Raw genomic sequence first — 22151 nt, 5'->3', positions numbered from 1 at the left:
ACCCTGCACAGTGAGCGTGGCCCTGTCCTCCACCTGCCCACTCGGAGCGCTGGCCCGGCACACGTACACCCCCTGCGCCCCTTGTGCCAGCTCTGGGATCCTGCAGGAACACAGGGGACACACACAGTTGCGGGACCCCCAGGGCACTGCCCACCCCCCACACCGCCCTGCCCGCCTTACCGCAGCACCCCGTCCCGCACGCTGTGCCGGGGGGGCAGCTCCCCGCCATCCTTCAGCCACTCCAGCTGTGCCCGCGGGTCTGACGCGCTGCAGGCGAACTCAGCCATGCTGCCCACCCCTCTCACCAGGCTTCCCGGCGTGACCCGCACGGCCAGGGCACCGCCGTCACCACCGCCGTCACCTGTGTGGGATGTGAAGGTGACACCGGGCATGGCGGGCAGCCCCAGTGCGGTGCGGGGCAGCGGCACTCACCGTGCACGGTGACACGGGCGAAGGTCTCGGCTCTGCCCACACGGTTGGTGACCATGCAGCGGTAGGTGCCAGCGTCGATGGGCAGCACGGGGCTGATGCGCAGGAGGCCGGCACGGGGCACGGCGCGGGGGGACAGGCTGCTGTTAAGCTTGTCCCAAGTGTAGAGCAGCGGCGGGGTGCCGTGGGCCAGGCACTGCAGCTGCACCGTGTCGCCCGCGTGCACCGCGCTGTCCTCTGGTAAGCTTGTGGCATACGGCGGGGCTGTGGGACGGAGCCGTCAGCGCAATGTGAGAGCAGGATGGGGGACGAAGGCGTTCATGGGGCATGGAAAGTGGCGGCGGGAGGGTGTGGGTGGGGGGGAGATGGAGCAGTGCTGGGGTGGGTGAGAGATGGATGAGTCCGAGAGGAAGGGACTGAGGGAGAAAAGAGCAGGGAAGGATGAGAAGTGGATTGATCTCCGAGAAATGGACGTGGGGGAAGGTGGATGCATGTGGCAATGAGCGCCTGGATGGCCGTGTTACAGACATGTCCAAGACAAAGGGATGGACAGAGCGCCAGCTGAGCCGGATACGCGATGGCTGGGTGAAAAACGGGTGGAGTAGTGAGCAGCATAAGAAAACTGTGCAGATGAGAGTTAAAGGATGGATCCATGAGGAAAATACAGATGTGAGCAGAGATGGATGTACACATGGCTGAGTGCCAGGACGGATGAGTTGTGGAGTGATGGAAGAGAAGCAGAAAGAGCTGTATGCAGGGATGAGTGCTGGGACGGCCAAGAAACAGGTGGATTTGTGAACAGCGGATGGAGAGGAGTGTGAGCACAGATGGTGAGATGATAAGTGCAGACATGGACAAGGCAATGGAAACATCCAGGGGGAAGAGATGGGTGAAGGTGTCCATAAAGAACTGGAGAAGACAACGAATGCTGAGATGGACAAGTGAGGATGGAGAGTGCTCAGTGAGAGGAGTGTGAGAAGTGAAGGGGAAGGACATGAGCAGATCGGGAAGGGATGGACAGACAGATGCAGGGAGAGCAGCAAAGTGTGGGTGGGTGACGGAGGTGGACCCGTGCTGCACCGACCACAGCCCCTTACTCTCCACATCCAGGGTGACGAAGACCTCAGTGAAGCCGGCGGGGCTGCTGGCATTGCAGATGTACTGGCCCGAGTCCTGCTGCGCCACACGGGGGATCACCAGGGTGCCATTCACCACACGGTGCTGCCAGGGCAGCGGTGCCCGCAGCTTCGACCACTCGATCCTGGGCTCCGGTTCGCCTGTGGGCATGTCACCCCATGTCACCCCATGTCACCCCATGTCACCCGGGGCAGGGGGTCCAGGCAGGTGCCCATGGAGGCTGTCCCCATCCCGCACCTGTGGCCGAGCAGTGCAGTGTGGCGGTGTCCCCAGCCACCACTGTGATGGTGGGCGGTGCGGTGACCCTGGGGGCCCCAGGGTGCCTCTGTGCTGTCTCCACGCTGACATCTACGCGAGCTTGTGCCGATCCCAGAGCACTCTGTGCTGTGCAGATGTAGGTCCCGGCGTGCTCTGGTTTGGCTGGTGAGAACTGGCAAGGGGAGAGAGTGGGTAGTGAGCACTTGACACATCTGGGAGTACACAGTACCCCAGGATGCCCCCCTCACCTGCAGCACAGCCTGGCTGTCCATGTGCAGCAGTGTCTGGTGCTCCACCTTCTGCCGTGAGCCCAGTCGGCTCCAGCGCACCAGTGGCCGTGGCTCACCCCGGCCCAGGCACTCCAGGCTGAGAGATTTGCCCTCCGTCACCGTCACAGGGCCTGGTGGCATCACTGACACTGTGGGGGCACCTGGAGAATGGGGAAGGTGTCAGTGTGGGGATGGGCATGGGGACATCACCACCTGAGGGGCACCTGGAGGACATAAGCATGGCCGTGGGGACACTGCTACTCCAGAGGCAGCTAGAGCACATGGAGGACATCACAGGGACGCAGATGGAGGTAAAGGCACCCCAGGGGCACCTGGAAGATATCTGCATAGGGACATGGACACCACCACCCCAGGGGCACCAGAAGCTTGATAAGGATGTCAGCACAGGCATCAGGACACCACCACCCCAGAAGCATCTGGAGAACATTCCAAAGGGACAGGGACAGCATCACTACCACCCTTCGGGCACCAAGGCCACAAGGGGATGGGGACACCACCACCCCAGGGGTGCCTGTAGCAAACAGAAGACATCAGCACAAGGATAAAGACATTAGAATGGGGATGGAGACACCACGAACATCCCGGGGGCATCTGGAGCATATGGGGGACAACAATATGGGGACAAGGATGGGGACACCATCACGCTAAGAGAATGTGGAGAACAAGCAGGAAGTGAGGACAGAGATGGGGACACCCAGGCAACTTGTACCTTGCACCAGGAGGTTGACAACGCTGCTGGCAACACCAAAGCGGTTGGAGGCCACGCAGTGGTACGCACCCTGGTTGCCCACATGGGCACCAGTGATGGAGATGACAGAACCGTTGGCACTGATCTTCACGTTGTCTGAGCAAGGAAAAGGATCAGTACCTGGGCCACCATGGGGACCATGCTGGGGCCACCCGAGGGACCGCTGTACCTTGGAGGTGTTGGCCAGGTCCCATCCGCCAGGTGACGTTGATGGGCCGAGCACCATCGTGGATGCGGCACTTAAAGGTGGCGTCCTCGCCTGGGGCCACGGCCATGCTGTGCGGGTCGATGGAGATGATGGGGCTCTGCAGGCCTGCGGGGACAAGGGACAGGGAAGCCACCGAGGTCACCCGCGCTGCCCCTGGCACCGGCGCTCCTCTCTGCCCTGCGGCTGCACTCACGGTAGCTGGAGCTGTCGCGTGAGGTGACGGTGACAATGATGGTGGCCTCACGGGAGGTGCTGCCCAGGTCTGCCCGGCACACGTACTCGCCCGAATCGGCCACGGAGAGCTGTGAGAGCCTCAGGCGGGACCCCGACATCTGCAGGGGATGCAGGGGGTGGCATCAGCTGGACATGCGGGGCCACCAGCCTCTGCCCTGCCACATCCCCACCTACCTGGTGCTTGGCTGGGAGGGACCCGCCACGCTTGTACCAGGTGAAGGTGGCCTGGCCCTGGCCAGCCACCACACAGTCAAGGTCCAGGGTCTGTCCCTCGGTGACAGAGGATGCTGAGGACTCAATGCGGATAGGCGGCGTGACGCTGGAAGCTGCATGGGCAGAGTTAAGCGTAAGGTCCCTCCCAGCACCAGGGATCAGCATGGTCCCCGTGTCCCCCTCCACAGAGTGGTACTCACAGTGGGAGGGGCCAGCATCATCATCAATGGTGACAACGAGGGACGTCTCCTGCGTGACACCGCCTGTGGTCACCCGGCACACGTATTCGCCCGAATCGGCCGCCGACACCTGGGGGACGCGCAGGCGGGTGCCTGACACCTGTTGGGCACACAATGGGACGTGTCACGACCAAAGAGTGGGGGACAGGGCAGGATTTTGGGGTGACCCCCATTCCCCATGCCCTACCTGGTGGCCGGCAGGCAGGGAGCCACCACGCTTGTACCAGGTAACAGTAGTGGGACCAGATCCTGCCACCACACAGTTGAGGTCGAGGGTCTGTCCCTCGGCGATGGCGGAGGACGAGGACTCAATGCGCACAGGCTGGGAGGCTCCAGGGGCTGGGGACAGGAAATGGGGGCATTCAGCACCGTGGCGGCACACGTCTGTCCCCAGGCGCTGCACTCTCGCTCGCACTCACAGTAGTAGGTGCCAGCACTGCTGGGCACAGTGACGATGACAGAAGCCTCCTGTGTGGCAGTCCCCAGGGTGACCCGGCACACGTACTCGCCTGAATCAGCCACTGACACCTGGGCGAGGCGCAGGTGGGTGCCTGACACCTGTTTGGACACAGCGGGGACACGTCAGTGCCAGCGAGCAGTGACAGCGCAGGGTGTCTAAGTGACACCAGCTCCTTGCATCCCACCTGGCTGTTGGGGGGCAGAGCCCCACCACGCCGGTACCAGGTGACTTGGGGGTGGCCCTGCCCAGCCACCATGCAGTTGAGGTCCAGGGTCTGTCCCTCAGTGACGGAGGCGGACGAAGTCTCGATCCTCACAGGTGGTGTGACGCCCACAGCTGGGGAGCGGCGAGGTCAGTGGGTGCAGCCACCCCTCAGTCACACCCTTGTGTCCCCTCCCAGTCCCCATTCCCAGTACCATATGAGGAGCCAGCACCAGTCTGGATGGTGACGATGAGGGATGTCTCATGTGTGACACCGCCTGTGGTCACCCGGCACACGTACTCGCCTGAATCGCCTGCTGACACCTGGGGGATGCGCAGGCGGGTGCCCGACACCTGGGAGAACACACATCAGGTGAACACCTCGACACCCTAAAACCCTTCTTTCTGCCTCAAAACGCTCCCCTGACATTTCCACCTACCTGGTGCTTGGCTGGCAGAGACCCACCACGCTTGTACCAGGTGACGGTGGCCTGGCCCTGGCTGGCCACGATGCAGTCAAGGTCCAGAGTCTGTCCCTCAGACACAGAGGATGACGAGGACTCAATGCGCACCGGGGGCGTGACACCAGAGGCTGAGGATGACAGCAGCACAGTCACCCCATGGGGACATGTAGTACATGGTCCCATGTCCCCATCCCTTTCCAGTCCCACTCACGGTAGGAGCCAGCCCCGCTGGGCTGGATTGTCACCATGACGCTGGCTTCCTTGGTGGTGGCCCCACTGCTCACCCTGCACACGTACTCGCCTGAGTCGGCCGCTGTTACCTGCAGCAGCCTCAGCCGGGAGCCAGACACCTGCAGGGAGGGGACAGGGGGTTACTGGAGCCTGTGTGGGACTGCTGGGACTTGCACAGGGACTTGCAGGCTTGCACAGGGGCTTTTGCTTTGCAAGGAGACATCTGGGCCTGCATGGAGCCAGGAGAGCTTGCATAGGACCATCTGGGCTTGCTCAAGTGCCATTTGATCTAGCATAGGACAATGCACGCATGTGGCCACTTGAAACTGCCTGGATGCCAACTGGGCTTGCATGGGGACATGTGGCATTGCATGGTGCCACGTGAGATTATGTGGGAACATTTGGGTTTGCACAAATGCCATTTCTGCTTTGACAGGACCAATCAAGCTTGCACAAGGCTTGCACAGGTTTTGCCTGAGGACATCTGCGCTTGCGTGGGGACATTTGGGTTTGCCTGGGGACATCTAGGCTTGCACATAACCATATGGCCTTGCACAGGGCCATAGATCAACCCCAACCTTCACTACCTTAGGGACAGTCCACTCTGCATCCCCTACCTGGTGCCTGGCCGGCAGGGACCCGCCACGCTTATACCAGGTGACAGTGGCTTGTGCAGGGCTGGCGATGACGCAGTTGAGGTCCAGGGTCTGTCCCTCGGTGACAGTGGAGGATGAGGACTCGATGCGCAGCGGCGTTGTGCCCCCTGGGGCTGGGAACCGAGATGGAAGAGTTAGAGACAGCATAGTGCACCACCACGTGTCCCACCTAGGGGCATCGGGATCCTGGGAAGACACCAGAAGCAGGACCCAGACTGTGCCATGCCCCCAGCTGCTGAGGACACAGCGGGTGTTCAGCTCCATCCCTCTCTGCTGGGTGCTTTCTGCATGGCTGCATGGCAGCTCTGCACCCCTACAGGTGTGCCTACAGGGCTGTCCCCAAAAGCTGCTGCCAGGTGGGACCCAGTAACAGTGAACCCAAAATGAGTACGCACACAGGTGGCAGCTCCAGGGAGTGTCACCCACCCACACCCTGTTCCTACTTCAACCCCACTCACGGTAGGAGCCGGCCCCGCTGGGCTGGATCGTCACCATGACGCTGGCTTCCCTAGTGGTGGCCCCGCTGCTCACCCTGCACACGTACTCGCCTGAGTCGGCTGCTGTCACCTGCAGCAGCCGCAGCCGGGAGCCAGACACCTGTGGGGAGGGGACAAGGGGACACTGAACTCCATGTGGAGCTGTTTGGGCTCGCATGGGGACACCTGGCCTTGCATGGGATCACCTGGGCTTGCATGGGACGACGGGTCAAACCCACCCATCGCGCCCTGAGGAGAGTCCCCTGTGCATCCCCTACCTGGTGCCTGGCCGGCAGGGACCCGCCACGCTTGTACCAGGTGACAGTGGCTTGTGCAGAGTTGGCAATGACACAGTTGAGGTCCAGGGTCTGTCCCTCAGTAACAGTGGAGGATGAGGACTCAATGCGCAGCGGCGTCGTGCCACCTGAGGCTGGGGACAGAGACAGGAGGGTGACACTGTGTCACGGCTGAGCCCCACTGGCACACGAGAGCCGGCTCGGTGCCGCAGCACATGGGGACGGCCTGTGGGCAGTGCCACCCCCAGCCCCACTCACGGTAGGAGCCGGCCCCGCTGGGCTGGATTGTCACCATGACGCTGGCTTCCCTAGTGGTGGCCCCGCTGCTCACCCTGCACACGTACTCGCCTGAGTCGGCCGCTGTCACCTGCAGCAGCCGCAGCCGGGAGCCAGACACCTGCAGGGGACAGAGGGACATCGGAGCTCGCATAGGGCTGCTGGGGTTTCCATGGGGCCACCTGGGCTTGCACAGTAATAACAGAGCTTGCAAAGGACATGAATCCCCAGCCTTCCCACCTTAGAGACAGACTCTCTGACATGCCTTACCTGGTGCCTGGCTGGCAGGGACCCGCCGCGCTTGTACCAGGTGACAGTAGCCTGCGAGGGGCTGGCGATGACACAGTTGAGGTCCAGGGTCTGTCCTTCAGCCACGGCGGAGGAGGACGCCTCAATCCTGACGGGAGCCTGGCCACCTGAGGCCGGTGGTCCTGGAGGGGGAGAGAGTGATGGCCAGATGATGACATGACACCTGGGGCCACCCGTGGCCACCTGCAATGCAGAGCCCAGCCTCACCGTAGGACAAACCAGAACTGGACACAACGGTGACGATGACAGACGCCTCCCGGACACCGGTCCCCGAGCTCGCCCGGCACACGTACTCGCCTGAATCAGCCACGGTGACATGGGGGACACGGAGACGGGACCCTGATACCTGGTGGGGACACATCAGTGTCAGAAAGAGGATCACAGGGCAGCTTTTGGGGCAGCCTTCTGTTTCCTGTGCCCTACCTGGTGGCCTGCAGGCAGGGAACCTCCGCGCTTGTACCAGGTGACAGTGACCTGGCCAGATCCTGCCACCACACAGTCCAGGTCCAGGGTCTGTCCCTCAGTCACAGAAGGTGATGAGGATTCAATGCGCACAGGTGGTGCAGCTCCTACAGGAATCAAGGTGGGCTGTAGGACCAGCAAGCACCCAGGGCACCCCAAAATTGCCCCCAAACCCTGCGGCATCCCCAGAGCGGCATTCCCAACCCTTACCTGGCACCACCACCACCTCGATGCTGGCACGAGCTGTGCCAGCGGCACTGGTGCCCACGCAGAGGTAGATGCCACCGTCAGCGACAGTGATGGAGGGAATGAGCAGCGTGGCGATGTCAGTGCGCTCAGAGCGGGACTGCAGCATGGGGACGGGGTGAGCGATGCCTGGGGCACACCACCAGGCCCCAGAGCAGCTCCGGGTGCTGCAGCCAGCTCACCTGAGGTGGCAGAGAGCCACCCTGCTTCTCCCAGGAGATGGTGGCAGTGGGTGACCCCGACACACGGCAATACAGCCTCACTGTTGAGCCCTCCTGCACCTCCGTCCGCTCCGGGCTAACCTGCACCCTTGGCTCATCGGCACCTGTGGGCAGCACGCATTCAATGCCAGCACCGAGATGCGGACATCGAGGACATCAAAGGACGCTGGGGACACTGGGGTGCAATGCTCACCTTGCACACGAAGGTAACCCCGTGCCATGTCCTGCCCGGCGCTGCTGCGTGCGCGGCATGCGTAGTGCCCCTCATCGGACGGCTCGACAGCACTGAACCGCAGTGTGTCACCCTGGACAACCGCTCGTGGTGGCAGCGCACCTGCAGGGACATGGGCACCACATCACCCCCGCTGCATCCCCCAGCCCGGTCCCCACGTTCCCACGCGAGGTGAGCACCTACCGAGCCACTCGAGGGTGGGCGTAGGGCTGCCGGTGGCAACGCAGCGGAACTCAGCAGGCTGCCCCAGTGCCACGCTCAGCTGCGCCGGCTCCACACTGGCGGTGGGGGCGGTGGCAGTGGCAGCTGTGGTGACATGTGGCGGGGGCTCAGGGTGCGCCGGTGCCCTCCGGAGGGTGGCACAAAGCAGAGCAACGGCGTGGTGTGGGGTAAGCAGTGGAGCCTGGCATGCGGCAGGCAGGGGGTGTGCGTGGCCCCAGATGGGTCCCCCTGCGGTGACTTACCCGGTCTGTGCCCCTCCATAAACTCAACAGGTCCATAATACATCTGGGTCTTTGAGGGGGCTGCAAGGGGAGGATCAGATTTAAGTTTGGTGGGGCCCGTCACCCCAGTGTCTGGGTTCCAGCTTTTCCAGGAGGAGCTTTCACCCAAACGACACGTGGGGTTCCCACTGCTCAGCCCCTGCCCTTTCGGAGGTGCCCTTCAGGGCTTTAGGAGGGGGAGGAACGCACCCTGGACGTAGAGCGTGGCTGTGCCCTCGTCCATGTCCAGCATGTTGGAGCCAGTGCACACGTAGACACCGGCGTCCTCAGGCTGCACGTTGCGGATGGTGAGGATGCCGTTGAAGTCCATGGCGCGTGATGGCAGCGTCCCGTGGTTCTGCCGTGTCCACACCAGGGTGTAGGCAGGGGACTGGGGGAGGACAGGGAATGAGGAAGCACCCAAGGGTGCTTGTAGGACCCACACGGTTGGATGGGCACCCAGGGGTGTCTGTGTGCCCTGCATGGCACTATGGGGACACACACAGGGACAGATGGGCAGCTAAATGTGTTTCCAACCCCCAGGTGGACACCCAGAGGTGTCTCTGAGAGCCATATGCTGCCACATGGGAGCGTAGGGATCTTTATGGCCCGGGAGACACCCAAGGGTGTCCCTGAACCCTGGGTCCAGGTAGGTGCCCAGTGGTGTCTGTGTGTCACTGTGGCCATGTTGATACCTAAGGGTAGCTGTATGGTGATGTGGGCACCCACAAGGCCTGAAAGACCCAGAGAGCACCCATGGGTGCCCATATTTCCCAAACGATTTAGAGAGCACTCTCTTTGAGACCTACTGAGCTCCCAGGAGTGCCCATGCTCCCTGCTCACCTTGCTCTTAGCTGTGCAGATGAAGGTGACATCAGCCCCAGGCTTCACCCTCTGCACCCTCTTCTCCTCCACAGTGACAGTGATGGGCTTGGTGGGGGTCTCTGTGCACAGACAAGAGGGCTGAGCGCCATCCCCACCCTCGTCCCTGGTCACCACGCCGCCACCCACCATGCCCTACCGGTGACGATGACCTCGGCACGGCTGGAGTTGCTGTGCTGCAGGTTGCGGCAGGAGCAGACGTAGACACCGGCCTCAGAGGGCTGGATGTTGGCAAAGTGCAGCTCCTCACCTGGGGGCACAGGATGGGTGAGACTGCCACGTCCCCGTCCTCATCTGCTGTCCTCATCCCCATCCCCACCCTATCCTTGTCCCAGTCCCTTCGACCCCTTGTGGCTGTTTCCAACTGCACGCATCCCCATCCCTACCCAATTCCCGTCCCAGTTCCTTGTCCCCATCACTGCCTCCACCCCATCCCCAGCCCAGGACCTTGCCTTGCCCACGGCTCTGTGCACTACTGGGCAGGGGCCGCCCATCCTCCCGGGACCAGTGGTAGTACAGGGGGGGTTCTCCACTGGCCTGGCACCGCAGTGTGACCACACTGCCCTGTGGCACCGCCGTGCGCGGTGGGTGGACACGGACAGCAAGCAGGGATGGAGAGCCCAGCGGGACACAGGTCTGGCCTCGCACAGTGGGGTCCCCTGTGTAGCCTGGAGCACACCTGTGGGGTACAGGAGGAGAGGATGTAGGGGATGATATCGGGATGGGGATATCGGGGTGACAACGCTCAGATGAGGATGGTGGGGGGGGATATGGGGGCGATGATATGGGGGAGGGATATCAGGATGGAGACACTGGGGTAAGGGATACTCAGGTGAGGATGTGACAATATTGGGGTGAGGAGACTGGGAGGGGATAAGGGCTGATGACATTGGGTTGAGAAATCGAGGTGAGGATGTTGGGGCAAGGACATGGGATTGACAGACTGTGCACATTGGGGTGGGATTCTGGGGTGTGGATGTTGGAGTGCAGAACTGGGGTTGAAACAGAGGAGGGATATTGGATTGGGGTAATAATATTGGGGTGGGAATGTTCAGGTGGGGATGCAGGGATGAGAATATGGGGGGGATGTCAGGATGGGGATATTGAGGTGATTTTATCTGGATTATGGATGGAGATTTGGGGGTGGAGATAGTATACGTGGTGAGGACATGAATATAGAATATATTGTGAATATATCGTGGTGAGGACAATCAGGTAGGGATATCAGCATGCGGATTGGGGGTGGGGACATCCAGGTTGGTCATTGGAGTGGGAATATCGGGATGATTCCGTAAAGGTGAGACATCAATGCAGGTACACTGAGGTGCAGATATCAGAGTGGGTAAGGACACAGGGGTGGTACATCAGGTGGGAACAACAGGGTGAGGATAAGGGGGCGGGTCCATCAGGGTGAGGACACAGGGTGGGTGCACCAGGTGTGTGCATCAGGTGGGTACACCAGGTGGGTACATCAGGTGGGTACATCAGGTGGGTACACCAGGTGGGTACACCAGGTGGGTACATCAGGTGGGTACACCAGGTGGGTACATCAGGTGGGTACATCAGGTGGGTACACCAGGTGGGTACACCAGGTGGGTACACCAGGTGGGTACACCAGGTGGGTACATCAGGTGGGTGCATCAGGTGGGTACATCAGGTGGGTACATCAGGTGGGTACACCAGGTGGGTGCATCAGGTGGGTACATCAGGTGGGTACACCAGGTGGGTACATCAGGTGGGTACATCAGGTGGGTACACCAGGTGGGTACACCAGGTGGGTACATCAGGTGGGTGCATCAGGTGGGTACATCAGGTGGGTACATCAGGTGGGTACATCAGGTGGGTACACCAGGTGGGTACATCAGGTGGGTACACCAGGTGGGTACACCAGGTGGGTACATCAGGTGGGTACACCAGGTGGGTGCATCGGGCGCTCACCGCTCGCAGTACTGCCCGGTGTATCCTGGCGCGCAGGCGGTGCAACGGTACCCGCCACCTCCCAGGCTCTCACAGGTCCTCGAGAACCTGCAGGAACAACAGGCAGCACAGGGCCGTCCCCTCCTTTCCCCTCCCCGTGCCCACAGCCCCCAGCACTCACTGGTTCTCTGGGTGCAGCAGCGGGCAGGCGCAGGGCTGGCAGTCCTCAGGCGTGCCAGCAGTGGCATCCCCATAGAAGCCAGGCGCACACTGGTCGCAGAAATCCCCCGCCGTGTTGTGCAGGCAGCCCTGTGGGGCACACGGCAGCAGGGGGACGGTGCTGGGAGGCGCCCCCGGAACCCCGCAGCACCGTGTGCCGCCAGCAGCCCTCCCAACTCACGGAGCAGAGGCCACTCTCAGGATGGCAGCTGTCGGAGTGGCCGTTGCACTCGCACAGCTCGCAGTGCCCCAAGTACAGGCCGCCCCCGGTGCGCGTGTAGCCGGGCGCACAGTCCTGCAGGCAGAGGAAGGCCGGTCAGCGCCGTGGCCGCACACAAGGCACTGGGCCGGCAGACCTCACGGCACGGCTCACCTGGCAGGACAGGCCCCGGTAGCCCGGCGGGCACCGACACTCCTCCACCTCTGGTGCCGGTGGCAGGCCGGGCTGGGGAGGCGCTGCCACATCCATGCTGACGGCAGCGATGGCGGCCCAGGCCGTGCTGCTGGCGTAGGTGGCGCGGACGAGGATCTCATCTAGGTCAGCCAGTGCCATCATCAGGTGCTCCCGCGTGGCCGGCCGCCCGTCCGGCCGCTGCCAGTGGTGCTGCGGGCAGGGGATGATGTCAGGGGGCGCCGCCTCCCTGCACCCCCTGGGGGATGAGGAGCAACCGAGCCCAATGCTCCCACCTCCCGGAAAACGATCTCGAAGGCACGCGGTGTGCGGGGCGGCAGCTCGGGCTGGTAGGCCACCAGCGTGATGTCGTTGCCCTGCGGGTGAAGGGGGGGGTCAGCACATCCCACTGCCAAACGCCCCCCCTCCCGTAATCATCTACTGACCGTAATCTGGATGTCGGCATCAGGCAGGGGACCCCCACGGCCCCCCGGGGTGTAGGTCAGCGTGTAGCGGAGCCGCCCGCCGTAGGAGCCCACCTGTGGGTGGGAAAGAGGTGGTGGGAATCGGGGGGGGAATCGGGGGCTGGCGTGTGGGGCCCCACTCAGGGCAGTGGGGGGGGGGAAGGGGCTGCCAGTGGGAAAAGGATGCAGGGAGGTGGGGGGTGGGAAGGGAGATGGGGGAAGGGAAGGGAAAGAGGACGTGGAAAGGGGAGGGAAAAGTGAAAAGATGAAGGAATAAGAAAACAAGGAGAAAGGAAAAAGGGGGAGAAGGAGAAAAAACAAAAGAGGGGAAAAGGAAAGAAAATAGGGGGAAAAGGGAAAAAAGGAAGGACAAATAAAAAAGTAAGGAAAGAGAAAGAAAGGAGAAGAAAGAAAGAAGGAGAGAAGAAGAATGAGAAAGGAGAGAAGGGGAAAAGAAGGAGGAGGAAAAAAAAAAGGAAAAAGGAAAAAGGAAACAAGAGAATCGGAAGAATAGAAGAAAGAAAACAGGAAAGCAAAGTAGAAAGAGGAAGAGGAAAGGAAGAGATAAAGGGAATAGAAAAGGAGGAAACGGAAAAGATAATGGAAGAGAGAAAAATGGGTAGAGAAAAGAGCAAAAGAAGAGAAAGTGAAAATAGAAAAGGAAGAAAGAAAGAAAGAAGAGAAAAGGAAGGAGGGAGGAGGAGGCACTGGGAGTGCTCACCACAGATGGGCAGCTGAGGCCAGAGGCCCCACTAGCCCCGGGGAGGGGATGCCCACAACCATTACCTTGTCGCCCAGGTAGGGCTGGGGCAGCTGCCAGTAGTAGGACTCGGGGGACAACTCCCCAAAGCGCCCGTAGGTGAGCTGAGGCCCTTGGGTGCCCATCTCCACGCTGAAGCCGGTGGCCACGCGGGTGCTGCGCTGCCGGTTCACCAGTGCAAAGCCCTGCCAGCTCCCAGCAGCAAATGGAGTTCGCACCTGTGGGACAGGATGGCTGAGTGCCTCGGGGACACTGGGTGATGGCAGGGATACCTGTGGGGCCCATGGGGACGGGGACTCACCGTGTCGCGGGTGTAGGAGGTGCTGGTGCAGTGCTGCACGATGCCCATGCAGAAGCAAGGCATGCAGCCCGCCGGGTTTTCGGCACTCAGGTGGAAGTGGTGGGGGCGGCAGGTGGCGCAGTGTGCGCCCTCCACGTTGGCCTGCAGGATGGGGCAGGTGACGCTGTCGTCCCCATCCCGGTATGGGGACAGGGTGTAGCGTGGGGACGTGGCTCACCTTGCACTGGCACAGCCCGCTGGCATCGCACCGCTCGCTGGCGCTGCCCCGCGTGTCACACTGGCACTGACCACCAGCAGCCCCTGGCTCTGGGGGCAGCAGGGTGGGAAAGAGGTTAACTAGGGTTCCCAGCATCAGCACGGGGACACCGCGCATCCCCCTCCCCAAGGCTCACCACGGCACAGCTCTCCCCGCAGTGGGTCCCCCACGTAGCCAGGCAAGCACCTTTGAGGAAGGAGGAAACAAGGAGGTGAGAGGGGTCCTCAATACCCTCACGAACCCCCTTGCCACCGCCGTCCCCTGCACCTCTCACAGAGCCGCCCGGTGTGTCCTGGAGCACAGGCGCTGCATGTGGGCTGCCCGTCTGTGTCCTCAAAGCAGCTCCTGCATGGGACAGGGGGACGAGGTGACGGGTAAGTCCCAGATGACAGCCTTGGGGACACAGAGGGGTCTGGAGAGCACCTACTGGCTGTCAGTACGGGGACCATGGCATGGGCAGGGGCGGCAGTCGCCTGGGGTCCCATGGGTGGCATCACCATAGTAGCCAGGCTGGCACTTGTCACACTGAGCGCCCTCCGTGTGGTCCTGGCAACCCTGATATTGTGGGGAGAGGATGATGCTGGCACAACAGAAGGGTCCCCACTGTGCCCCCCGCGCCATCCCCACAACAGTACGTGCTCACCTGGCACTCGCCAGTCTCAGGGTGGCACTCAGCGGCGTGCCCATGGCACTGACAGCGCTCACAGGTGCCCAGGTAGAGCCCGCTGGTGCTGCGTGAGTAGCCCACGTCGCAGTCCTACAGGGACAGGAACGGGTGTGGGCCACCAGCTGCATCCCAGGGCCGTGGGGAAAGTGGGGAGCTCACCTGGCACGAGGGGCCGCGGTAGCCGGGGGGACAGGTGCAGTCTTCTACCTCCAGTGCCGGCGGCCGGCCAGTGGCATGGGGCACAGCCACATCCAGACGGACATCAGAGAGCCTGCGGGGTGGGACAGGACGTTCCCACCGCCCTTCCTGCGCATCCCCCGTCCCCAGGCAGTCACACGCCCCACTACCTGCTCTCTGTTGGCTGCTCTGAGTAGGATGCGCGGATCATGAGGACATCGATGTCGGCCAGGGCCATCAGGAGGTGCTCCCGGGTGGCGTCGCGCCCATCCGCTCTGCGCCAGGCGTGCTGCTGGCACAGCCCCGTGGTGACCAACACATCCTTGGAGCCAACACACCCACCCCAGGGGGACATCGGCTCTCACCTCACGGAAGGGCACAGTGATGGTGGTGGGGACGCCGAGCGTGGGGCTGGCATCGGAGAAGTACTTGAGGGAGATCCCGTTGCCTTGCAGCAGGACATCGGGCTGGTACTGCAGCAGCTGGGCACCCGCCGCTGCGTGGTGTGTCACTGTGTACTTCAGCTCACCCCCGTACGATGTCACCTGCACAGGGACAGGGCTCAGCCGGGCTCGGGGGCACCCAGCATTCCCCGTCCCTGCTGCGGCACCTTGTCTCCGGTGAAGGATGAGGGCAGCACCCAGAAGTAGACGTCACGAGGCAGGGTGTGGAAGTCTGAGAAGATGAGTTCCCCCGGGGCAGCGAAGCGCGAGCCCTTGATCGCTGTCCTCGTACCCACCAGGTTGGCCAGGTGCAGCGGTGCCACCTCCTCAGAGGTGACACGAACCTGCAGCAGTGGGGGGACGGGGCCATGGGCACCCATGTTGGGGTACGGCACGGCACACATAGCACGGCACAGTGCAACACAGCATGGAACAGTGTGGCACCGCACAACGTGGCATGGCACAACACAGCGCAGCAGAACATGGCGCATGATGGCATGGCACAGCACGGCACAGCATGGCACAACACGGTACAGCATGGCACAACATGGCACAACACGGTACAGCACGGCACAGCACGGCACAGCACGGCACAGCATGGCACAACACGGCACAGCATGGCACAGCATGGCACAGCACGGCACAGCACGGCACAGCACGGCAGAGCATGGCACAACACGGCACAGCACGGCACAGCATGGCACAGCATGGCACAGCATGGCACAACACGGCACAACACAGCACAGCATGGCACAACACGGCACAACACGGCACAACACGGTACAGCACGGCACAGCACGGCACAACACGGCACAACACGGCACAGCATGGCACAACACGGCACAACACGGCACAACACGGCACAGCGCGGCACAGCGCGGCACAGCACGGCACAACACGGCACAGCACGGCACAGCACGGCAGAGCATGGCACAGCATGGCACAACACGGCACAGCACGGCACAACACGGCACAACACGGCACAGCATGGCACAACACGGCACAACACGGCACAGCACGGCAGAGCATGGCACAGCATGGCACAACACGGCACAGCATGGCACAGCACGGCACAACACGGTACAGCACGGCACAGCAGGGCATAGCACGGCACAGCACGGCAGAGCATGGCACAGCATGGCACAACACGGCACAACAAGGCACAGCACGGCACAGCACGGCACGGCACAACGCCGCCTACCTGATCGCGGCTCCAGGAGGAGCTGGCGCACTGCCGTGAGACGCCCATGCAGAAGCACTTGAGGCAGCCGTCGGGGTTGGCATCGCTCAGGTGGAAGGTCCCCACGGCGCACTCATCACACTGCCGCCCCGTCACGTTGGGCTGTGGGAGGGGGATGGGAAACTGGTGGCACTGGGGATGGGAAAACTGCAGGGGACTGGACTGGGTGCAGGGGGAAATGGAGTGGGTCCAATGGGGGTCAGGATCGGGTGCCACGGGGCTGGGGCTGGCTGACACCCACCTTGCAGCGGCACGTGCCGCCCACTGCGTCCTTGCCTCCACGTGCGTCACACTTGATGAGCTCCTGGCCTGTGGTGAGAGGAGGGTGAGGGTGGGCAGAGCCATTTGGGACGGAAGGGACATGTGGGACACTCACCGATGCGGGTGCACTTGCCGCCAGGCTGGATGGGGTTTCCCTCATAGCCCGGGGCACACCTGCGGGAGACATGGGTGGGTGGGAGGAAGCCGGGGCACACTCAATCACAGATGGTGCTTCGCCCCCACCCTGCACACCCACCTCTCACAGCGGCGACCAGCATAGCCGGGGGCACAGGCGTCACAGGTGGCCTGGCCATCTGTGTCCAGGAAGCACGACTCAGAGAACCTACAGTGAGAGGACAGTGACGTGGGGATGGAGACGCAGGACCAGGACGTGGCACTGGGCCCTCCCAGGGCGGCACCCACCTGCGGGCCGACTCCGTGTAGGGGCAGGGGCAGGGGCGGCAGGCAGTGGCCGTGCCCTGTGTGGCATCACCAAAGAAGCCAGGTTTGCACTTCTCACACTGAGGACCTTCGGTGTTGTGCTGGCAGTTCTGGGGGTTAACACAGGGCTTAACAGCACTGTCTCACAGCCAAGCTGCTGTCCCCCACATCCCCGTCCTCACCAGGCAGTGCCCGTAGACCTGGTCACAGGTGCTGGAGTGGCCATGGCAGCTGCAGCCGGAGCATGTCCCCAGGTAGGGGCCCTGCGGCACCCTCTCGAAGTTGGCAGCACATCGCTGGCACGACAGCCCCACGTAGCCCACTGGGCACCTGAGGACACAGCGGTGTGATGGTGGCACTGCAGAGGTGCCACAACTGGTGAGAGCATTGTTTTGCTACTGCCAGTCACCTGCACTCCTCAACATCCCCAGCGGGTTCCAAGCCAGTGTCCCCGGGGCCAGTGACATCCATGGCCACATCGCTGAGCCCCACGCTGGCCATGCGCCCATCGTACACCGCCCGCACCAAGATGCCTTCCAGCCTCTGCAGCACCATCAGCAGCAGCTCCCGGCTCACCGGCGCACCTGTCTCATCTTCCCAGTTGTCCTGCCAGGGATGGTGACACCGATGTCACCGAGGAGTGCCACCTGCAACCATCGGTAACGATGGGCACCTATCCCCAGTGCACCCACCTCAGTGAAGGGGATGCGGCGGTGGTTGAGGACATCGGGCTGGGTGGCCCTGGCGTGTGCTCTGAGCTGGTGGCCGTGGCCCTGCAGCAGCACGTCGGGGCGCGGGGCCGGCTCGGGGGGGCCTCGGCCCAGCCGGTAGCGCACACCATAGCTCAGCGCTCCCCCGTAGGCATCCACCTGGCAGCAGAAGCACGGGGTCAGCAGTGGCAATGGATGTCCTCCAGCCCCGCCGCTGTCCCATAACGCTCACCTTGTCGCCCAGGAATTGGGCTGGCAATGCCCAGAAGGCGTCGAGGGCCAGGAAGCGCCGGGACAGGTCCAGCAGCTGGAACTCCTTGGTGGCCACGTCCACGTGCAGCTGGGTGGCTGACAGGGCCGGCACGGATGGGGCCGATGGCACCGTCACATTGACACCTGCAGGGAGAAACTCAGCTCCGCACATCCCCAAACCCCGTGCCCCTCCCCGCCATCCCCATCACTCACCCTTGAAGTCATCGGGGCGATCGAAGCTCAGGTGAATGCGGTGGCGGTGACGGGCGGTGGCGTGGCAGGAGGAGGTGACGCCGAAGCAGAAGCAGGGCAGGCAGCGGGACGTGCCAGTCACCTGGAAGTGGCCCTCAGGGCAGGGACCTGCGGGAAAGGGTGGGATGTGGGTGAGGGCAAGGGGATAAGATGGGATGGGATGGGATGCGGCGGTGGCAGCAGCCGGGGACGCTCACCGGGGCGTGGGGTGACGGTGAGGATGCTGTCTGGGATGCCAAACACCATGCCACGGGTGTTGATGGCCTCGCAGGTGTAGGCGCCCTGGTCGGCCTCCTTCACGTCCCGGATGGTCAGCGTGCCCTGCCCGCCCTCGCTCACGATGGACACCCTGCACGGTAGGTCAGTGCACCGCGCGCCCAGCACGTGGCACCAGCACATCCCCAAACCCTGCATCCCACCCGCACTGCCTGCTCCAACCCCGCCCCCAGCAGAAGCCCCCCTCCCAATCGCTGCAGACCGGAGCCCCATCTGGCAAAGCTCCTCCCACCCCGAGCCACACGCGGTAACAGCCCCGGCCCCGGCCTCCCACCCACCTGCGGCTGGCGGGGATGCTGCCCCAGTTGAGGCGCCAGGTGATGATTGGGGTGGGCACACCGGTGGCCACGCAGGTGAAGCTCACCGTCTGCCCCGGCACCGCCCGCACCGACTCCTGCGGCGGCGTCACCACCTGCGGCGGCACTGCAAGGGGGACGGAATCAGCCCCAGCAGAGGGATCCGCGTCAGCCCCAGCCAGCACCGCGCCTCGCTGCAGTACCCCGTGTCCCCAGGTGCCACTTACTGCAGCCAACCTCGTCGGAGCGGTCAGGGCAGTCGGGCTCCTCGTCGCAATGGTAGCTGGCGGGGATGCAGGCACCGCTGACCACGCAGCTGAACTGGTCAGGGCGGCAGGGCATGCCGGGCACCTTGGTGGCTGTGGGGACATTGGCCGTCAGGCAGTGCTGTGCCACGCGCCCCCGCGCCCCGTGCCACACTCACGGCAGCCGGTCTCATCCGAGCCGTCCCCGCAGTCGTTGTCCCCATCGCAGCGCCACAGCTTCAGGGCGCAGTGCCCATTGCGGCACTTGAACTCGTTGGGCTCACAGGGCGACGGGGTGCCTGAGGTGGGGGGAAGAGGGGCTCAGCGCCCGCAGGGCCACCACCGCCATCCCCGCTCCCCGGCCACTCACCGCAGCCCTCCTCATCGCTGCCATCGGCGCAGTCACGCTCTCCGTCGCACAGGTAATCACGGGGCACACAGCGCCCGTCGGCACAGGGGGTCTCGGCGGGGCGGCAGCCGTGAGGCAGCGATGGGGGGCGGCGGGTGATGGGGGAGGTGGTGAGTGCCGGGCGGGTGGTGACGGCGGGGCGCGCTGTGCTGATAAACACGGTGCTGGGGGGCGGCTCGGCACAGCCCTCCTCATCCGACGCGTCGTGGCAGTCAGGCCGGCGGTCACAGCGGTACTCGCGGGCGATGCATTCACCGCTGCCACAGGAGAACTCCAGGGGGGTGCAGGGGCGCAGGTGGGGGGTCACTGCGGGGGGAGAGCAGCGGTCAGGACAGGGGGTCCCCAAAGTCAGGTGATGCGTAGGGCATCGGTGACAAAGAGGGGCTCAAGGCGCTCTGGCACACCACACCCTGCGCCGAGGTTACAGGGGTCCCCAGCCCATCCCCTCACTCACCGGCCCCCAGGCGCCGGAACTGGAAGCCGACGGGTGAGGTGACGTAGGAGGCGATGGAGCCGGCGGTCACCACGCTGCGCAGCACGGCGCCAATCTGCGCCTCGTCCCCGTTGCCCTCGGAGCCCACATCCAGCTCCACAAACACGCTGCCCTCCAGCTCCCTGCAGGCACAGGGTCAGCACCGCCCCGGGGCCCCCGCACACCCCCCAACAAAGTGCCTCATGTCCCCAGTATCCCCATATCCCCCAACATCCCACAGCCCCAAAACCTCCCTTGCGCCCTGAAACTTTGCATCCTTCCTGAACCACCTTGTACCCCCAAATCACCCCACCCCCCCATACCTCCCAGCCCCCCAAAACACCTCAAACGCCTGACCACAGCATACCAACACAACACCCCTGCATCCCAAAAATCCCCATCCTTCCCCAAACACCCCTGCACCCCAACCCCCCCCCACCATCCCCGATTTTCCCATCTCTCCAAATATCCCTGCATCCAGACTCCCCATCACCCCGTCCTTCTCTGCACCCCAAACCCCATCCCTCCTCCACTTCCCCAGCAACCCAAACCTCCCCATTCATCCCCAAACATCCCCTGCACTTCCCGAGCATCCCACTCCCCAGACCGCCTTGCACCCATAAATATCCCCCAAACCTTCCCCCTCCCCAGGCCCCCCCTATGACCCACTCACTTGATGAACACCACGCTGACCATCTGCTCCCCAGGGATCTTGTAATACTCTGACTCCAGCTGATTTGGGAAGAGATATGGGGTCAAGGCGTGCCCACCTGGTGCCCCCCAACCCCACAGCCCCCCAACCCCTTACCGTGTCCACCACAGCCTGGGACACCTCATGGAACTCCTCCGAGGTGGGGTCCTCCAGACGGGGGCTGAAGTCGATGCTGTGGGTGAAGTTCACCAGTGCCCGGAAATAAACTGTGGGGGGAGGGCAGAAAGGGGGGTCGGCACCCCAAAAACACCACCTTTTGGCACCCCCAGCACCAGCCCCCCCGCTGCCATAGGAAAGAGTGAGAGTCCTCAGAGAGCCACTTACTGATCGGGGGGTCATCCTCGGGCTCGGCCACCACCATGCCCGCCGGGGGGGGCACGGCCGCTGCCGCCGAGGGGAGAAGGAAGAGGAGGAGAGGAAGGAAAGCAGAGAGGACGGAGAACAGACAGAGCGTGAGCGCAGAGCAGTGTGGCGGTGTCACCTGGCAGCGTCACCCGGCAGCATCCCCTTACCGGTGGTTGCCAACGGCACGCCGGGCACCGGGGGCCCCCCAGCCACCAGCGCCACATCGCCACTGCCGAGCTCCCCGCTGCCATCTGCAAAAAGGGACACGGTGAGCAGTCGGAGGACACGCATCCCCCTCCTCAGATGCCACCCGGGGCTGCATTACCTGCAGACGCTTCATCCGCCAGCAGGTCCTCATCATCGGAGAGCTGTGCATAGTAGCGCCGGCGCCACGTGCTGCCCACATGGTCGGCCACCGTGTCCTCGGGGAAGGAGCTCTCGGCCGGGACCCCGGCAGCCTGGCACACCTGGGGGGGTCATGGCCATCACAGCAGGGCCACATCGCCAGGCTCCCCCCGCTGCTGGCCGGGCCGCATAGCTGTGTGCTGCGGTCACAGCGGGTGACGGAGGGGGGCTGTGTGTGTGTGCAGGGTGGGGGATGAGCTCATCGCCCCCCCGGCTCTGCTCGCCGCCCACCACCGCATTCCTGCACCCGGCACCACACAGCACACCGTGTGTGTGTGTGTGTGTGTGTGTGTGTGTGCACTGCAGCGTGCCGTCACGTTGCACCAGCAGCAGCACCCAGCGCGGCGCCGGGGGGCAGCGAGGGCCGGACCCCCCCGCAGGCTGGCCGGGAGGAATCCGTCGGGGCAGCACTTTGCTGTGCAAACAAGAGCGGGTGGATTAAGCGGGCACTCTGCACGGGGCCCGGGTGGGGTGGGGGCAGATTTACCCAAACAATGGGTGCGAATGGCCCCCCCACTCCTCTTGCACGGCACAGACAGCGGCGCCCCAAAATAACCCGGCAGTCGGGGGGGGGGGGGGATGCTGCTGGG

The 22151-nt window shown here is 63.5% G+C and overlaps 1 protein-coding gene and 1 long non-coding RNA gene across 2 annotated transcripts in view; one reads left to right on the top strand and one right to left on the bottom strand.

The window, feature by feature from the left end:
* HSPG2 (heparan sulfate proteoglycan 2) overlaps window positions 1–22151 on the bottom strand; it is a 31279-nt gene that overhangs the window by 7597 nt on the left and 1531 nt on the right. Inside the window, exons 2-71 of the mRNA XM_048967405.1 lie at window positions 21482–21623; window positions 21324–21407; window positions 20908–21017; window positions 20773–20831; window positions 20082–20242; window positions 19589–19933; window positions 19398–19517; window positions 19201–19332; window positions 18956–19100; window positions 18599–18750; window positions 18363–18509; window positions 18130–18293; window positions 17880–18056; window positions 17597–17793; window positions 17370–17517; window positions 17170–17297; window positions 17003–17089; window positions 16862–16920; window positions 16727–16794; window positions 16447–16587; window positions 15413–15589; window positions 15168–15347; window positions 14973–15091; window positions 14785–14896; window positions 14602–14715; window positions 14386–14513; window positions 14226–14303; window positions 14095–14144; window positions 13920–14008; window positions 13703–13843; window positions 13428–13619; window positions 12624–12716; window positions 12474–12554; window positions 12160–12390; window positions 11968–12081; window positions 11749–11876; window positions 11589–11675; window positions 10098–10329; window positions 9790–9895; window positions 9612–9712; window positions 8979–9159; window positions 8751–8810; window positions 8470–8592; window positions 8248–8388; window positions 8016–8158; window positions 7798–7933; window positions 7549–7694; window positions 7333–7471; window positions 7087–7247; window positions 6799–6937; window positions 6523–6674; window positions 6227–6365; window positions 5730–5881; window positions 5093–5231; window positions 4858–5009; window positions 4633–4771; window positions 4401–4552; window positions 4176–4314; window positions 3944–4095; window positions 3718–3856; window positions 3479–3630; window positions 3264–3402; window positions 3032–3175; window positions 2824–2958; window positions 2073–2254; window positions 1804–1996; window positions 1527–1706; window positions 433–693; window positions 181–361; window positions 3–100 (exon numbers count right to left, since the gene is read on the bottom strand). Coding sequence (XP_048823362.1) covers window positions 3–100; window positions 181–361; window positions 433–693; window positions 1527–1706; window positions 1804–1996; window positions 2073–2254; window positions 2824–2958; window positions 3032–3175; window positions 3264–3402; window positions 3479–3630; window positions 3718–3856; window positions 3944–4095; window positions 4176–4314; window positions 4401–4552; window positions 4633–4771; window positions 4858–5009; window positions 5093–5231; window positions 5730–5881; window positions 6227–6365; window positions 6523–6674; window positions 6799–6937; window positions 7087–7247; window positions 7333–7471; window positions 7549–7694; window positions 7798–7933; window positions 8016–8158; window positions 8248–8388; window positions 8470–8592; window positions 8751–8810; window positions 8979–9159; window positions 9612–9712; window positions 9790–9895; window positions 10098–10329; window positions 11589–11675; window positions 11749–11876; window positions 11968–12081; window positions 12160–12390; window positions 12474–12554; window positions 12624–12716; window positions 13428–13619; window positions 13703–13843; window positions 13920–14008; window positions 14095–14144; window positions 14226–14303; window positions 14386–14513; window positions 14602–14715; window positions 14785–14896; window positions 14973–15091; window positions 15168–15347; window positions 15413–15589; window positions 16447–16587; window positions 16727–16794; window positions 16862–16920; window positions 17003–17089; window positions 17170–17297; window positions 17370–17517; window positions 17597–17793; window positions 17880–18056; window positions 18130–18293; window positions 18363–18509; window positions 18599–18750; window positions 18956–19100; window positions 19201–19332; window positions 19398–19517; window positions 19589–19933; window positions 20082–20242; window positions 20773–20831; window positions 20908–21017; window positions 21324–21407; window positions 21482–21623 — 9808 coding nt within the window. The remainder of the gene's footprint in view (window positions 1–2; window positions 101–180; window positions 362–432; window positions 694–1526; window positions 1707–1803; window positions 1997–2072; window positions 2255–2823; window positions 2959–3031; window positions 3176–3263; window positions 3403–3478; window positions 3631–3717; window positions 3857–3943; window positions 4096–4175; window positions 4315–4400; window positions 4553–4632; window positions 4772–4857; window positions 5010–5092; window positions 5232–5729; window positions 5882–6226; window positions 6366–6522; window positions 6675–6798; window positions 6938–7086; window positions 7248–7332; window positions 7472–7548; window positions 7695–7797; window positions 7934–8015; window positions 8159–8247; window positions 8389–8469; window positions 8593–8750; window positions 8811–8978; window positions 9160–9611; window positions 9713–9789; window positions 9896–10097; window positions 10330–11588; window positions 11676–11748; window positions 11877–11967; window positions 12082–12159; window positions 12391–12473; window positions 12555–12623; window positions 12717–13427; window positions 13620–13702; window positions 13844–13919; window positions 14009–14094; window positions 14145–14225; window positions 14304–14385; window positions 14514–14601; window positions 14716–14784; window positions 14897–14972; window positions 15092–15167; window positions 15348–15412; window positions 15590–16446; window positions 16588–16726; window positions 16795–16861; window positions 16921–17002; window positions 17090–17169; window positions 17298–17369; window positions 17518–17596; window positions 17794–17879; window positions 18057–18129; window positions 18294–18362; window positions 18510–18598; window positions 18751–18955; window positions 19101–19200; window positions 19333–19397; window positions 19518–19588; window positions 19934–20081; window positions 20243–20772; window positions 20832–20907; window positions 21018–21323; window positions 21408–21481; window positions 21624–22151) is intronic.
* On the top strand, window positions 10346–11624 carry LOC125703232 (uncharacterized). The gene is made up of 3 exons (XR_007380802.1): window positions 10346–11086; window positions 11165–11203; window positions 11555–11624. It is a non-coding gene; the product is annotated as an uncharacterized LOC125703232 (long non-coding RNA).

Source organism: Lagopus muta, chromosome 21 (assembly GCF_023343835.1).
Source record: "Lagopus muta isolate bLagMut1 chromosome 21, bLagMut1 primary, whole genome shotgun sequence".
Classification (NCBI taxonomy): Eukaryota; Metazoa; Chordata; class Aves; order Galliformes; family Phasianidae; genus Lagopus; species Lagopus muta.
The sequence above is the reverse complement of the archived record's forward strand: the minus strand, read 5'-3'. Positions and strand labels throughout refer to the sequence as shown.